This window comes from Phragmites australis, chromosome 20 (genome assembly GCF_958298935.1).
Source record: "Phragmites australis chromosome 20, lpPhrAust1.1, whole genome shotgun sequence".
Lineage (NCBI taxonomy): Eukaryota > Viridiplantae > Streptophyta > Magnoliopsida > Poales > Poaceae > Phragmites > Phragmites australis.
The window spans coordinates 11,194,121-11,210,992 of record NC_084940.1 but is presented as its reverse complement, the minus strand read 5'-3'; the positions used below and the strand labels follow the sequence as shown (position 1 = coordinate 11,210,992).

The window sequence follows — 16,872 nt, the reverse complement described above, 5'->3', positions numbered from 1 at the left end:
ATCTTCTAGCACAAGACCTTCTGCGGTGGGTGGCTCGGCACGCGAACTTCATTGCTGGATAGGATGGGTCGTCTCACCGGTCCACAGTTCTATCTGATCTGCATTTGATGGAGCTACAGCTATAAGAATTTTTAACTTAGGGTTAGTTTGATAGAGCTACAGCTGTAAGAATTTTTAGAGTTGATCATCTCTGGCTTCAGAAATTCTTAGAATTGTGGATAAATTAAGGGTATTTAGTTGAGACATCTTGTTCTTATTTTGTATAGAAAACAGATATTTAAATCATTTTATTTTATCTAAAAACTTCAAATCCTACATAAATCTTAGAGTTGTAACTTGGCCAAACAAGATCTTATAAAGTACTAACAATCAAGCTATGAAATAAGCTGATTACTATTGAGATTTTAATTTTCTGTAGTGCCTATTATTAGGAACGATGACGTCCTAAGAGGACACTGAATTAGGATATTTAAAAACTAATAGTTCTAAAAACTTCACAAGATAAATCTATCTTAATTTCTATCTAAATGTGCTCTAGATTTATCTAGTATGTCTACTTTACCGTTCAAGAGGATTGCAAACTAATCTAGCAAGGTAAATTGCAAATATGTAAATACGGAAACGTAAATAAGGTAGAGAGATAAACTCGACATAAGGGATTTTTATCCCGTCGTACCGATTGCATGAATGCCACCCTAGTTCACATTGGAGCTCCATCAAGGATATGCTTACGTTCGGCACCCGGTCATAACACTTGAGCCACCAAACTACCAAGGTAAGGCCTCAAGCACGATGAGCCACCAAGGCAAGATCTCATCACTAGCCACTTTTCCAGTCACTTGCCATCATGATCACTTCGGAGTTTGAGACAACAAGGCAAGTGTCTCCACGTTTGTAGCGAAAATGACTCTATTAGGCCACGATTGTGATTTTGGTAATTAATGACAATATAGTCATTGGAACTAATATGTTTGTCAAGAAAATATATGTTAGTAGGTCTCATAGATGCAATAATCAAGAAACCACTGCAGTTGGAACAAAGTTTAATTCAATTGGAGAAGCCCCAAAAGAATTTACCTCACCAAAAGGTGCAGAGGAGTTTGCACTCACCGGAGCATTGTGCACAGAGACTGATAGCCTCACTGGATAGTCCAGTGCTCTATGTGTTGAACTCACCGGAGTATTTCTAACAAAAGGAGAGAAGGCTGAGGACTTCACCGGATAGTCTGGTGATCTGCACAGGGTAACATCAGAGCATTTCTTACAGAGAAGAATGCGAACGCAAAAGACTAAAGATCAACCCACCAGAAGGTTTGATGCTTGGTTTGTGCACACCGGAGTATAGCACCGGTGCATTTCTTGCAGAAGCGACTGCAATTGCGAAAGAAATAAGATCAACTCACCTGATAGTCCGGTGATCACAGAGATAGTTACACCGGAGCATTTCCAGGGAAAAGAAGATAACTCACCGGAAGATCCGGTGATGGATTTGAAGGCACACCGAAGTATCCCGTGTTCACAAAGGCTATGAGTGGAATTTCAACGGCTAGTTTCTGAGTTTGTACTCACCAGATAATCCGGTGTTAGTACTACTGTTCTCACCGGATCATCCGGTATTAACAGCTTTTCTGAGCTATTGGGAAAACGGTTAGTTGGCGGATTTAAGGCTATATATACCCCTTTACTCTGTCATTTGAAAGTGTAGCATGCTGCTAGAGTCTAGAGTAAGCTCATATATACTTAAGAAGACATCCAAGCCACCAAAGTGCTTAAAATAATCATCCAAAATAATTAAGCGCAATATTAAAGAGTGTTTAGTGCTTATAGGCCTAGAGTGAGTTGTAACTAGATGCTGCAGCTTGAAAAGGGGATCGATGAGTGATCCTAACTTGTACCGAGTGGTACGTCGGTGCTTTGAAGTCTTGGTGACTCATCGATATCTTGGGCCTTGGTGGCTCAAGCTTATTGACCCTCTGACTTGGTGTTGAACGACGGCAAGACACATGTACGAGGACGGGGAGACCATTGCCTTGATAGCTCAAGCTCCGAAGTGATCATGGCGGCAAGTGATCGGAAGAGAGGCTAGTGGTGAGACCTTACCTCAGTGGCTTGGTGGCTCATCGTGCTTGAGATCTTGTCTTGGTGACTTGGTAGCTCAAGAGCCGTGATGGGAAGAGACTTGGCAACCGGGAGCATATCATTTATGAAGCTCCAATGTGGATTAGGGGTGGTATTTATGTCATCGATACTACGGGGTAAAAAACCCTTATGATGTGTTTGTCTCTTTACCTTATTATGTTTCCGTATTTATATACTTGCAATTTACCTTGCTATAGTATGTTACAATCCTTTTGAGCTGTAGAGTAGACATACTAGATAAACCTAGAAGATATTTAGATAAAAATTGATATAGGTTTATCTTGTGAAGTTTTTAGAGCCAATTTGTTTTAGGTTTTTAAGTGTCTTAATTCACCTCCTCCTCTTAGAACGTCATCGTTCCTCACATTGTCCCCGTACACATGTCTTGTCACCACTCCGCACGAAGTCAGAGGGTCAACAAGTTTGAGCAACTCTAGCTCAAGTTGTCGGTGAGTCACCAAGACTCCAAGGCACCGGTGTACCACTTGATACAAGCTAGGATCAGTTCTTGATCCCTTCTTCAAGTTGCAACATCTAGTTACAACTCACTCTAGGCCTATAAGCACTAAGCACTCTTTAATCTTGTGCTTAATCACCTTAGATGATCATTTTAAGCACTTTAGTGGCTTTGATGTCTTCTCAAGTGTCTATGAGATTCTCTGGACCCTAACAGCATGCTACCCCTTAAAATGATTGAGTGGAGAGGTATTTATAGCCTCAAACCCGTCAACTAGCCGTTTTCTCAACCGCTTAGAAAAGCTGTTAACACCGAATGATCCGGTGAGTATAACCTCATAAATTAGCCATGGGAACTCTACACAATGCCTCTGCGAACACCTGACACTTCGGTGCACTTTCAAATCCATCACCGGACCTTCCAGTGAGTTATCTTGAGCCATTCGAGCCTTTGCAGCCTTTTTGTGTAAGATGCTCCAGTGCATTCATCCGATGTTCATTCCATTCACACCGGACCATCTGATGAGTTAAACATTCTTTTCTTTCCCTAGAAATGCTCCAATGCAACTATCTCTGTGATCACCAGACTATCCGGTGAGTTGATCTTCATTCTTCAACATTTGGAATCGCCTTTACAAGAAATACTCCGATGCTCTATACCCTTCATCCTGACTATCCAGTGCGGTCCTCAGCCTTCTCCTCCTTTGTCAGAAATACTCCAGAGAGTTCAATACACAGAGCACTGAACCATCCGGTGGGTTGATCTTCAGTCTTCTGCACTTGTATTCTTCTCTGCAGGAAATACTCCGGTGTAACCCAGTGAAGATCATCGGACTATCTGGTGAGGTCCTCAGCCTTCTCCTCATTTGTCAGAAATAATCCGTTGAGTTTATGTCCTATTCACCGAACTATCCGGTGAGGCTATCAGCCTCTGGATATAATGCTTCGGTGAGTGCAAACTTCTCTGCACCGGACCATCCGGTGAGGCAAATCTTCCTGAGACTTTTTCAATTTAATCAAACTTTATCCTGACTACGATAGCTTCTTGATGTATTGCATCTATGAGACCTACTAATATATATTTTTGATAAACATATTAGTCCCAATAACTATGTTGTCATTAATCACTAAAATCACAATCATAGCGTAATAGGGTCATTTTCGCTACAATCTCCCTATTTTTAGTGATTGATGACAACATAATCAAAACAAGTGACAAATAATAAATGATACCAATCGTAAAGAACACAAAGTCTTATCACATTGCTTGGATGCATGTTCTTACCATTTAGTCTCTCTTTATTGTAATTCTCCCTTTCTCCATTGCCACTATCTCTTTTGATCGACCCATGCAAGAACTTCTCCTCCTTTGTCAATCTAAGTGCCTCATGTTGCTTCTTATGTCTTCTTCTTCTCCACTTTGTCAACTTAGGCATTCCTAGATATCTTATATCTTGCTTCTTAGTTTTGTCATCAAATTTCTCCTATTTTGTCAATAATATCAAAAGGAGCTATAAACATATGTTGAACTCGAGGAAAAGCATTAGAGCACATGAGAGAGAGCTTTATAAATTATGATCCAATGAAAATGATACCAATTGAAAAGATATACCAATTATAAGGATAGGAAGCATTGATATCAATTGAAAAAGATAAATAAGGACTATAATTCATGAAAATCACAAGATATAATTTAAACTCCCTCTTTATGTGTGCATATATATAGTGAGACCCACATGTGAATACCACTTGTAGGAATGTAGCAATATATGCACATATAGACAATAAGTAGAAGTATGAAGTTTAAGTCATATCATGCATGGAGATAACTTAAATGTAAAAATGAGTTGACAATGATACCAATTGAAGTCTTTAAGCATTACATACCTTGGGGACTTATTGATAGCTCCATAAAACTACAAAAGATACATCTAGCAACACATGTTAGTCTCAAAATCACAACATATAGGATATACTCTCTCTAAAAGTGTATATACAAATGTTGAATACTTGCGAGACATATGCACTTGTTATTAATAACAATAGGAATAGATTGGTTCATGACACATAAAAGATACCAATTGTGAAACTAGTGTCATGAAAGAAACTTTCAACTAATAAACTATGTTGGTTGCTTATAAGAAAGAGAGAAACACAAGCAACCTATCATATAAAAATCTACACTAGGCATTGCAATAAATTGAAATATACACATACAATCCTAGACAATTGAAAGATTTTACATCTAGTTCCATTAACTTTTTTATCTTTGGATATGGATTTGAGTATATGATGATCATGATCTTTATCAAAACGCCTAATCTTATACATTTTACTTTTTTGCTTGAACCTTCATTTTATTTTGTGAGCCAAGTTTCCAAATCCCTATAGCCAGCTTGGGCTTCAAGTCTTCTTTGAAATCCAAATCAAGTATAGCCCCTTTATGTTGATGATTACTTCCTTGGGTACCTAAATGGGTTGGTTTCACCTCCAATTCTTTCTTCCAATTATGTGTGCAACCATATTGTCATTGTTCTTTTTCTTGAGCTTGCAGTGGCTGCTTTTGGTCTTGATCTTATGTTAGATTTGGTGTAGATGTTGGAGGTCTTGTTGGAGAGGTTCATGATCTTCTTCTTCTCCTGGATCTTCTTCTTGACTTGCTTGTATTGGATGGACTTGTGACCTTCTTGATGACATTTGAAGCATATCACGGTAGACCCCTCCGCAAGCTTCTTCACCATGGTAGCATAGTTATCTTGAGGAGGTTAGACATAGTTCTTACCCTTTAACCTTGCTAAGTATTCTTGTGCTTTCACTTCTTGCTTGAGTTCATCATTTTCTTGTGCAATGAGATCATCACATATTTCTACAACAATATTCTTAACATATATCTCATTGCAAAAGAGTGAGCTAGACAGATCAATTAAACCATCACAAGAAGTACAAGCATCTACTTTAGTATTGAAATTAAATAGAGATGTAGATTGCTCTAAATGGGCCTTATATTGAGATTCAATGTAATCAAATTTTTCCTTAAGCTCTTCATACTCCTTGTTTAGTAAATTGAATTTGCTTAATAATTGCTCATAATTAGAAACAAAGGTAGCATGAATATCATTGAGGACAATGAATTTCTTAAATTCTTTAGATTGTTTCTTAAGAGTCATTTGTTGTTCATTGATCAAATAAAGAAGTTCATCATAGAAGGGATAATCCTCATTGGATTCATCATCACTTACATCACTATTCATACATTTGGTCATAAGTCACTTACGTGATGACTTGCGCGATGATGACATTGAGGAATAGCTTCTCTTGGAGGAGTAAGTGGTGAAGCACTCATTACTTGAGCTTGAATCTTCATCTTTACTCACCCATCTTTCCATGCTTACAAATGATTTGGCTCTTCTCCTTATCTCTCTATTCTCTTGCTCTTCTTCTCCTTCTTGATATGACCAATAGTTTTTACCAAGTCTTTTATAGAGATTCGATGACCAATGTTATCATTGATTTTCTTGATGTTCTTGTCCAATTGAGAGATGAGTTTGATTACTTAGGGGTCTATTTTTTCATCACTTGATGTGCTTTGCTCATTATCTTCATTGTTCTATCTTCATCTTTATCATCTTCGCTTGAGCTTAACTCTTGCTCTTGCCTCCTCATCTTCGTCTTCATGTGTGGGCATGGTGCCTGCTTGCTTGTGAGATCTTGGCATCGGTTGAGAAAGAGACTTCCACTCTCATGTTTATGGTTATCTCATAGGCGATGATCTTGCCGAGTACTTAACTTAGAGTTATCATCTTGATGTCGTTGTTGTCGTAGATGATGGAGACTATCAACTTGTACTTCAGAAGAAGAGCTTGAAATATTCTTCTTACCACTTGATCATCATCAATTTGCGTCAAACCTAACCTATTGATCTCATTGACAAGAATATTTAAATATGAGTACATGTCATTAGCACTTTCATGGGTAAATTGTTTGATGCTATTGAGCTTAGTAACAAGTACATAATATTTCTCATTGCGCACATTTTGTGCCTTCATGAATTTCAATGAGACTAGTCCAAATATCATATGCATTGGTGAGAGAATAAACACGATTAAATGCATCAATATTTAAAGATGGTAAAAAGATACTCCTTGCCAATGCATCTAATTGCCTCTTATTGTTGGTGATGCGAGGTCTCATCCCTTTCTCAGTGACTCTCTAAACATCTAAATCTTTATCTTGCAAATAACAAGTCATTAGAATTTTTCAACGAGTAAAATTAGTACCGTCAAAATGTGGAGCGCTATGGGTATCCATCCCAATCCTAGACATCACAACTCTAGGATATTAAGCCTATCAAGAGTACGATGCTCTGATACTAGTTGTGATGAACGGTGACGTCATAAGAGAGGAATGAATTAGGACACTTAGAAACTAATAGCTCTAAAAACTTCACAAGATAAACCTATCTCAATTTCTATCTAATTGTACTCTAGGTTTATCTAGTGTGTCTACTTTACCGCTCAAGAGGATTGCAACCTACTCTAGCAAACTAAATTGTAAGTATGTAAAAGCGAAAACGTAAATAATGTTGAGAGACAAACTCGGTACAAGAGATTTTTATCCTATAATATCGATGGTATGAATACCACCCCTAGTTCACGTTAGAGCTCCACCAAGGATATGATCTCGGTCAACACCCAATCATGACTCTTGAGCCACCAAGGTAAGGTCTCACTACTAGCCTCTCTTCCAATCACTTGCCGTCATGATCACTTCGGAGCTTGAGCCACCAAGATAAGGGTCTCCGCATCCCTGTACACGTGTCTTGTCACTAGGGGTGGAAATGGATAGCTGGATATCCGAATTATCCATATCCGTATCTGTCAAAACATGAATATGGATATCCGTATCCGTATTCGTTTCTGAAATGGATACTAAAATGGATACATTCGAATTCGTTTTCGAGATTTAGATTTAAATGTGGATGTCCGAATTCAAGATATATCCGATTTGTATCCGTATCCGCCAAATTTTGCTAAATTTTTAGAAATTTAGAGGTGAGCGAAATTCCGGACCAATCAAATTGGAACAAATTTCAGTCAAATTTGATCAAAGTTCAGTCAAATTTTATCAAATTCCAGTCAAATTTGGCCAAAAGTTTAAATTTTTGACATAAATTTCGAACCAAATTTCTAAAATTCTATCCCAATCAAATTAGAACAAATTTTAGTCATATTTTACCAAATTTCATTCAAATTTTATCAAATTTTAGTCAAATTTTATCAAAAATTTAAATTTTAGACATGAATTTCAAAGATAGAGTAGACATCCGAATGCGAATTCGAATTCGAACTATCCATTTTGTATTCGTATCTGAAGGTATCCGGATCTGTATTCGCATTCGGATTAAAATGTGGTAAATCGTACTATCCGAATTCGGTTCCATGCGTATTCGATCCGTTTTCACCCCTACTTGTCACCGCTTCACACCAAGTTGGAGGGTCAACAAGCTTGAGTAACTCCGGCTCAAATTGCCGATGAGCCATCAAGACTCCAAGGCACCAGCGTATCACTTGGTACAAGGTAAGATCACTCATTGATACCTTCTTCAAGCTGCAACACCTAGCTACAACTCTAGGTCTATAAGCACTAAACACTCTCTAATCTTCTGTTCAATCGCCTTGGATGATCACTTTAAACACTTTGGTGGTTTGGATATCTTTTCAAATGTCTATGAGATTCCCTGGACTCTAGCAACATGTCATCCCTTTAAATAACTAAGTGATGGGATATTTATAGCATCAAATCCGTCAACTAGCTATTTTTCCAACGGTTCAGAAAAGCTGTTAACACCGGATCATTCGGTGAGTATAACCTTAGAAACTAGCTGTTGGAGCTTCACTCAATGCCTCTGTGAACACCGAACACTCTAGTGTACCTTCAAATTCATCACCAGACCTTCCGTTAAGTTATCTTGAGCCATCTGAGTCTTTGCAGTCTCTTTGTGTAAAATGCTCTGGCGCATTCATCCATTGTTTATTACATTCATACTGGACCATCTGGTGAGTTAAATCTTTTCTTCTTTTCCTTGAAAATGCTCTGGTGCAACTATATTTGTGATCACCAGACTATCCGGTAAGTTGATGTTCATCCTTCAGCACTTGAAATCGTCTCTACAAGAAATACTCCAGTGCTTTATACCCTTTATCACCGGACTATCCGGTGCAGTCCTCAATCTTCTCCACTTTGTTAGAAATACTCCGGTGAATTCAACACATAGAGTACCAAATCATCAAGTAGGTTGATCTTTAGTCTTCTGCACTCACCAGAGCATTCTTCTTACAGAAAATACTTCAGTGTTATCCAGTGTAGATCACCGGACTATCCAGCGAGGTCCTCAACCTTCTCCCCATTTGTTAGAAATACTCTGATGAGTTTATTTCCTATTCACCGAACTATCCGGTGAGGCTATCAGCCTCTGGATACAATACTCTAGTGAGTGCAAACTTCTATGTACCGAACCATTTGGTGATGCAAATCTTTCTAGGACTTTTCCAATTTAATCAAATTTTGTATACCGGTGACTTCTTGATGTATTGCATCTATAAGACCTACTAACATATATTCTTAATAAACATATTAATCATAATAACTATATTATCATTAATCATCAAAATCATAATCATAAACTAATAAAACCATTTTTACTACACCTATACACCATTCTTAGTTCTATTTAGCTTCGCACCTGCATATTGTCGAACCACATGAGAATTTTCCACCAAGTCTCTCTCTCCAGAATCCCAAGCATCCAAACAGCTCAACTGAACAATTCTTGTGTAGTAAAATTCCTCGTAACTCAGTAAACATGGCTTGGCAGGTGGTGATAATGTCAACGTACAGTAATTACACTCCGCAAGAAGGAAAGGTAAGATTCTTGACAAGAAGAAAAAGCAGTTCCTCTTCCATCAAGAACAAGAAAGAGCAAACTTGTGAACCGTGATTAACCACTATTCGAGTATTGGACACATAGAGATTAGCATGCCGTATACACGACTTGCAGAAATTAGGAATCGCGAGACCGGTGTGAATTTTATTTAAGAGTTTTATTTAATCCTGGTAAGTGGTGACCTTTTCCTTGATCCAGATAGATTAATCTTTTGGTTCTTTTTTGCATGAATATTTCCTTTTCGCACGGGATATGCGAGACCTAAAAGGCGATTATGCACTTCTGGCCAAAGCAAAATTATCTGTTCTTGTGCTCATCTTAGCTCTTAAGCAGCGGTACGTGTTGATCATTTAATCTATCTTATTGCTGGTAGGATATTTCAATCTTATCCTGAATTGCAAAGGTGGTTGTCTAGTTGGACACTACAACTGGAAAAAAGAGGAGGAAAATACCATCTGGCACTTAACAGCGACATCTACCTTTCAAAGATGACAATGTGATCGGATCAGATTAACAGCGACATCTACCTTTCAAAGATGTTACTGGCATTGTAGCAGAATACGGTATATCCAGTTCTGTTACAACGGATACATGGGTCAGGAGACCACAATTTTTGTTGTGCTTCTCTTCTGGCTTTATTAGAAAATAAAAGATGGTTTCTCTTTTTACTTGCTATACGGTAGTAGTTTAATTATTCGCGAAAAAAAGTAGTAGTTTAATCAACATTGGTGAATCAGAAGATTCATTTGGATGTTATCCATCGTTGAATCCTACTGGAGATAATTTCAAAACCAGGCGTGCGTAGTATCGAGGATTAATATTCTGCACCGAGATACTAACAAGTTGTCAGATATTTTGCCTCGGTCGATCAAACTGTCGTAGAATCTAACAACACAAAAATTACAAAAATTACTAGTGTAATTAAATCAAATCTCTCACGGTGCTAACGGTCAGTCGAACACGATTTCACTAAGTCAGATCGAGTTCGAGACTCGACATCCTCTTAATGAAATCTCAGAGAACGTCCTCCCTCGGTGCTATTTTTTTTACTAGTATAATTAAACTAATAAGAAAGTTCACATGTTTTGTAAAGTGCTAATATTAGATGTTTACAGAACTCTACGCTGACACACTATGATGAATTTAGGCATTGTTGGATTGGATGCTATGGACCAACAAAGTAAGGAGGCAAGGCAGAGGTGAACTGGTGCTACTGGAAAGCACCCGTTTTTGGAGAGCAAGCATGCATAGGTAGCACTGTACTCCCAATTCGAAGTGTTGTCACTGGGCACGTCGCACTGTGTGGTCGCTGTCAACGGGACACCATTATTAGAAAGAGTCCCAGCTCCCAAGCCAACTGTGACCCTTAACCTGCATGTCATGCTCACATGACACGTCTGCTGAAAAGAACAACTCAAAATGGCCAGACCATCTCCAGCTATCTCTGTTCTTCAGAAATGCTACCATAATGATCCAATGAATGGAGCATGCTCAGATTATGGGCTTCAGAGATGGAGCACTAGACGAGCCTAGGGTATTTGTTGCCTCGTGTCATGGATTCTTTGGTAACTCAGAGCAGCATCTATCTATCTCGGAGAAGCAAAGGTCGCAACACCGATATTAGTTTAAGAGCAGCAATGTGATTGCGGGGAAGGATCAACAGATGCAAGGAGCATTTGAAGCCACACTTGAGATGATGGCAGATGATTACATAGCTGTTCTCACAGATACAATCTCCACAGATATCATACAAACAAGTGACACATGTCGAACAAAAGAAAATAAAGGGACGAAATTGAACAGGTACAGCCATTTCTGCGACTAAAATTCCAAGCAGATGGCGAGTAGCAGAAGTGAATTTTTCATCAGTATTGCAGTACAATCCCTAAACTACCAGCTGGTGCAGTATCCCATCCAAGATGCGAATGAAATGTGCAATCACAGCAGAGTATCGATCAGACCATGTATGTCATACCGACACGCATGATGTTTGAGTGAGGAACCTTCAGTGTTGCAGTGCCAGCCCTGCAATTCCTCCTGAGGAATGCATAGAAGTAGTTGATGATAAACTTCTTCATGAAGAGCGATTCCTTCCTCGCCCTCACATCGCCATGGGCCAAGAGATATGTGAACCCAGATGCCATGGCTTCTCTCAAAGCTGCCAGCTCGTACTCTAAACCAGGGTCTTCTTCTGCGGACATGGAGCTGGATGGAAGCAATGGAGCACTACCTTCCGTGTTGAACATTCTATTGTCATCAACCAATCTCTGATCAGAAAGCAGTGGAACGTGCAGATCCCCAGCACCAGCAGGAGATGGAGGCACGTCAGATACAACAGAAACGTCGTCACGCTCTGCCTCCATTGTGCTCGCCTCGAGCGCGATTTCCTGGGCTTCCCTCCTCATAAATTTCTCGAGGCTTTCAACCAAAAGTTGCTCAAAGAAGCCATGATCCTCTTTCCTAACATCCTTATAACCATACCGTGCAACACAGCGAAACATGTGGTAGTCCTTCTGGCCAACCCTTCGGAACAGGAACCTTTCTTCAAGAGGGACATATGGGACAGGAACATACTTTATGCAGACAAAGACGATCGTGGAGTGCATTGCTGGCAGTGTCACCAAAAGTTGGCCAAAGATTGACGGGATTCCCTGGACCAGTTCGTTGTACACAAGTCCAATCCCTGGAACTCTCATGGTGCCAAGTGTGGCTCCCAGGTCAAGAATGAAGTCCAGGGATATCTTGCCACGCATCTCACTCTGGTACTTCAACACACTTCCATAGTTCCATGTGTACATTATGCAGAGAAACAATGATGAGAAAGCTAGAGGTAACCACCCTCCTTCTCGTATCTTTGACAGGACTGCTGTTAAATAAACAAACTCAACTGCACCAAAAAGAATAGGGAAGCACAGCACAAGGAACAAGTTGGTTTGCCATATAAGAAGCATCACCAAAGTCACCAGTGCAGTGCTAACCATCATGACGCCAACTTCAGCAATGCCTGAAAGTTAAAAGAAAAAAATGGTATCAGATGCAAATGAGACAACTGTTTCAAAACTTTTTTTTTTGAGAAGATAAACTATGGGATTCCATTTCACCACATCATTTAGAATAGCTGTAGCTGTAGCAAAATGTAGCTGCAGTAGCTAGCCTGCCTACCCATAGGCTGATTATTGTGAAACGTAGAACATGGAATGGGCGATTTTCCGGGGGGTCAATATCTATCAAAAACTATTTAAAGCAGCCAAAGTAAAGATGCAGCTGTATGTTCCTTTAAGTTCAAAATACTCACCATATGCATTGGCAATATCGTTGGTACTCCTGAAAGTGGCCACGATGATGATGCACATGACCATGAGAAACCAATTCATCACAGGTATGTAAATCTGGCCCATGACTCTCTTGGAAGTATGGATTATCTTAATCCTAGGAAAGCAGCCAAGAGCCATAGCCTGCTTTATGCAAGAGAATGTCGCAGATATCATAGCTTGACTGGCAATCATAGCAGCAAGTGTAGCAATCACAAATACTGGCCAGAATAGAACTTCTGCATTGCAGATCAAAATTTAGACTGATACAGTGAACATCAGATAAATAATTTAGAGTGATTATAACCTAAATCAACCTGATACATTTTTTGCCAGCTGAAAGCTTTACCTGGTACAGAATCATAAAATATTCTTTCTACAGCACGTGGATTCTTCATCAAATACGCAGCTTGCCCCATGTAAGCAATAAGCAGGCAAGGGAATACCACAGCGGTAAATGCTACCTGGAACCCAAAACGAAATTGAAGAAGTGAAACTGAGTTTATTTCAAATAAAGAATGAAATATACAAAATATAACGTAAAACACACAGTAATCAGAAAAAGGGACTCGGTTGACTGGTAATGTGTTAACCTGTATTGATTTGACAGAGAAATGGCCCAAATCAGCAAACATTGCTTCAGCTCCTACAGTTGTAAAAGGTAGTGAGTGCACTTAATGGTACATGTAGAATCTTTAGAGTCAGGTTCTAATGAATAACCAAATGAATGGCAAATCAGCATTCTCCAGTTACCCAGCACAAGTGGCAAAGATGGTTTCGTAATACTGAAACAAGTGACAGAAACTCTAGTACAGGATGCACTCATGCAAGTTAGCAAAATGGAAGAAGATGCACTCATGCAAGTTAGCAAAATGGAAGACAGAGGAAAAGGCATTTTCATCACTCATGATATTCTTTTGTTCTGGACTTCTGGTAAAAGCATTCTTTGTGGTGCTAAATATAAGAGTTCAAAAATATTGGCTCTTGAGGACAAGAATCTATTTGACTGTGAAATTGGCCCTTGCTTCAAAAGACACCAAAATAAGAGAGGAAGGCTGTTGCCGGAGAAAGGAGGCACCTGTGATGCACAAGACACAACCACCAAGAGCTGACCATGCCTTAATGCCGTTCATATTGAAAAATAAATATATATAGACTGGATTGAATGCCTTCACAACAGATATATCATATTTAATCATATTATATATTCCGATCGAACCCAAATTAAGAAACCACAGTGCCAAAATAGGAGCAAACATGAATCCAACTTTGCCAGTCCCAAACCTCTGCACGCTAAACAATAGCATAAGAACAACGATGGAGACCATTACAACAGCATCTGCAAAAAGAAAAAGGAAGAAAGGATGGAAAATAAGGCACTTATATTCCTTATGCCAAGTAAATGAAATAAATGTTAATGGTTCGTCTGTAAGCCAATGCAAACAAAAAGCAAATTGTTGTGATAATTACAATGGGATTGAATATGGAGGATCAAACCTGTGTTGAATCCTGGAACCTGACCCTGTAGACCACTGACAGCAGACATAACTAAAAAACAAGAAACAAAAGGAGGGTAAGGGGAATAGCAATTACATAACATCTATTGATGGAGCAAACTAGGACCAAAGAGTGTTTGAAGCACCTGACATCGACGGAGTGAGAATGCCGTCACCAATTACCATGGAAGTCCCCATCAGAACCAAGAACAGGAGAATATTTTTGAAGAGTGGCTTTTTTTCTAGGCAGTCTTTGACACACAGAGCACGCTCAAGTTCAGGAGTTGGCAACTTAAGTCTAAAACTAGAAATATCTTCATCCACACGCTGCTGATTCGGAAGCAGACTAACTTTTGCATACCTGCAAATCAATGAATAGAGTGCAAAAGTGCCCCCTGCAGACCATGAGACGATACCATAAGTATGTCAACCAATTCAGAGAAGGGCATACCCAACATGAGGTATTGGAAATAAATTTCAAATTGTGCATCCTACCTTCGCCATTGTCATTAGCTTTCAGCACTATAAAGACGTATTTCGCGAAAGGGATTAACGCGATCGTGTACATAACCAGTGAAAGCGCTCCCAAGATCTCGACCTCCGACTTTATGGGCACCTTGCTGAATACATCGCTGAAGACATAAAGAGGGCTTGTCCCCATGTCGCCGTAAACCACACCGAGGGTTTGAAACGCCATCGCGACAGTGCTTAACAACGATATTTCCTGGCACAAATTGGAGCTAAGAGGTGTCAGTCATTGGTATCATGATTCTTTAGTACTAGCGCATTAGCTTATGAAGGGCACATGTTTCCATCTACCAGACACGGATAAACAATCTATGAATGCACAAGCTGAGCCGATTCTAATGCCTATCCAAAATTGCTGCAAATCCTACAGCAATCAACCCGTTCATCCAACAACTCATTGTGATAACGAAAGAAATGGTCAAAGCCCGCATTTTTTTTTTTTAGTTTTTTACACTCCGAAGACACGCGAGCGGCTCCAACTCGCCAACGCGATGGAGGATTCGATCCGCAGGATGCCGGACGCCCTCCGGGAGAACACACGCACCTTGCTGCTGTGTCCGTGCGCGCCGCGCACGTCCATGGCCTCGACGTCGAGCGAGTCCACTCGCCGGGGCCGCTTCCCGAGGCGCCGCCGGAACGCGCCGGAGGAGGCCCGCGACATCGCCCCCGCCGCGGTACCGACGGAGACGGTGGCCGAGGCATCCCCGGCAGAGGCGGCCCCGACCGAGCGCTCGTCGTCGAGCGACCACGGCGCGGACTCGGAAGAGTCGACCTCGCTGCCGTCGACCCACCGCGATCCCCCCGACCGCGTCGGCGCCAGGAACCTCGCTGTCGGCGGCTCCTCCTGGATCCCGCCGTCGTCCATTGCAACGGCGGCGGCGACAGGTTCGCGGGTCGCGGATCCGAGCAAGAGGCGGGCGGGGTGAGCGAGCGAGTGATTGGTGTCGGGCGCTTTTGGCGTTTGGATGTACTCGGCGCCGTGGCGTTGACGGCGCTCTTGTGATACGCGAGTACTGTACGGCTAGGATTTTTAGTGGACTCTGATAGGTTTTTGCCGATTTGTTTATGCTAGACTGTTCAAACGTCAGTCGGGCCGGATTTTATGTCAGACTTTGAAAACCTCCACAGAAAATCCGCTCGAGTCTGACCTAACCTCGATGTTGGGCTGGGTTGCTAAGATCATCTCCGCTAAAAACTTTAAAATTTTATCTCTATAATACTATTAAAATATCTCTTATTTTTTTTTTATCTACAACAGACATCCTATTTTATACTTTCTATTACTCTTTTTCTTCCATAGATGCACACACATACACTTAAACAGTGTTGTGGGAGCCATTTTTTTCTGTAAATTTACTGTGTCTCTCATCATCCTGCTTTACTGTAGCAAAGGAAAATACGATTTGAAGTCTCTGTTGGAGATGATTTGTTTGTTGAGATCGAACCCTATTCTATTATAGCACTCGAAAAGGCAAAAATATCGTCTTCATTGGAGATGGCCTAAGTTCGAGTCCGATCTAATATTTGGTTTTTTTTTTTTTTGGTTGGATTGGGTTTTTCGGGGTTTTCAGGTTTTAGGCTTGTTTAGAAATTTGAGTTTGATCCGATTGGAACTGTTGACATATGTTTTAAAGTCTGAGTTTAGCCTGCGTACTGATCAAATCAAGTTCTCAAGCCAAGTTATCCATAAACAGATCTAGTTTTTACCATCCGATGATCATATTTGGTTTTTTTTTTTTTGTCAATTCAGTCGTTGGTAAACTTCCTGCTGAGAAAAGAAATCAGCAAATTGCAACTTGCACGAAGTGTTTACCGGCATGGCTTATGCTATAGTCTTATTCTCTCTGGTTCAAAATAAGAATGTTTTTGAGTTTTTTATAGTCAATTATTTTAAATTTTAGCTATAAATTATTTTTTACGTATTAAGTTTGGATATTTGAAAATGACACTGATAGATTTATCTTAAAAAATATTTTTATAATTATATATATTTGTTATG

The 16,872-nt window shown here is 40.0% G+C and overlaps 1 protein-coding gene across 1 annotated transcript; it reads right to left on the bottom strand.

Moving 5' to 3' along the window:
* Positions 1-11,196: 11,196 nt before the first annotated feature.
* Positions 11,197-15,858, bottom strand: LOC133901591 (potassium transporter 23). The gene is made up of 9 exons (XM_062343003.1): positions 15,418-15,858; positions 14,841-15,069; positions 14,492-14,740; positions 14,347-14,397; positions 13,928-14,188; positions 13,443-13,495; positions 13,199-13,313; positions 12,834-13,088; positions 11,197-12,542 (listed from the first exon to the last, which is right to left on the bottom strand). The coding sequence occupies exons 1-9, from the start codon at positions 15,736-15,738 to the stop codon at positions 11,494-11,496; spliced, it is 2,583 nt and encodes an 860-aa protein (XP_062198987.1). The 5' UTR covers positions 15,739-15,858; the 3' UTR covers positions 11,197-11,493.
* Between the last annotated feature and the right edge of the window lie 1,014 nt (positions 15,859-16,872).

Excerpts from the sequence above, each read along its gene's own strand:
- LOC133901591 (XM_062343003.1), bottom strand. The coding sequence starts at position 15,738 with ATGGACGACGGCGGGATCCAGGAGGAGCCGCCGACAGCGAGGTTCCTG. Across the intron at positions 14,741-14,840 it reads AGCTAATGACAATGGCGAAG|GGGGCACTTTTGCACTCTAT; the intron begins GTAGGATGCACA and ends CATGGTCTGCAG. Across the intron at positions 13,496-13,927 it reads TTGTGTCTTGTGCATCACAG|GAGCTGAAGCAATGTTTGCT; the intron begins GTGCCTCCTTTC and ends TTACAACTGTAG.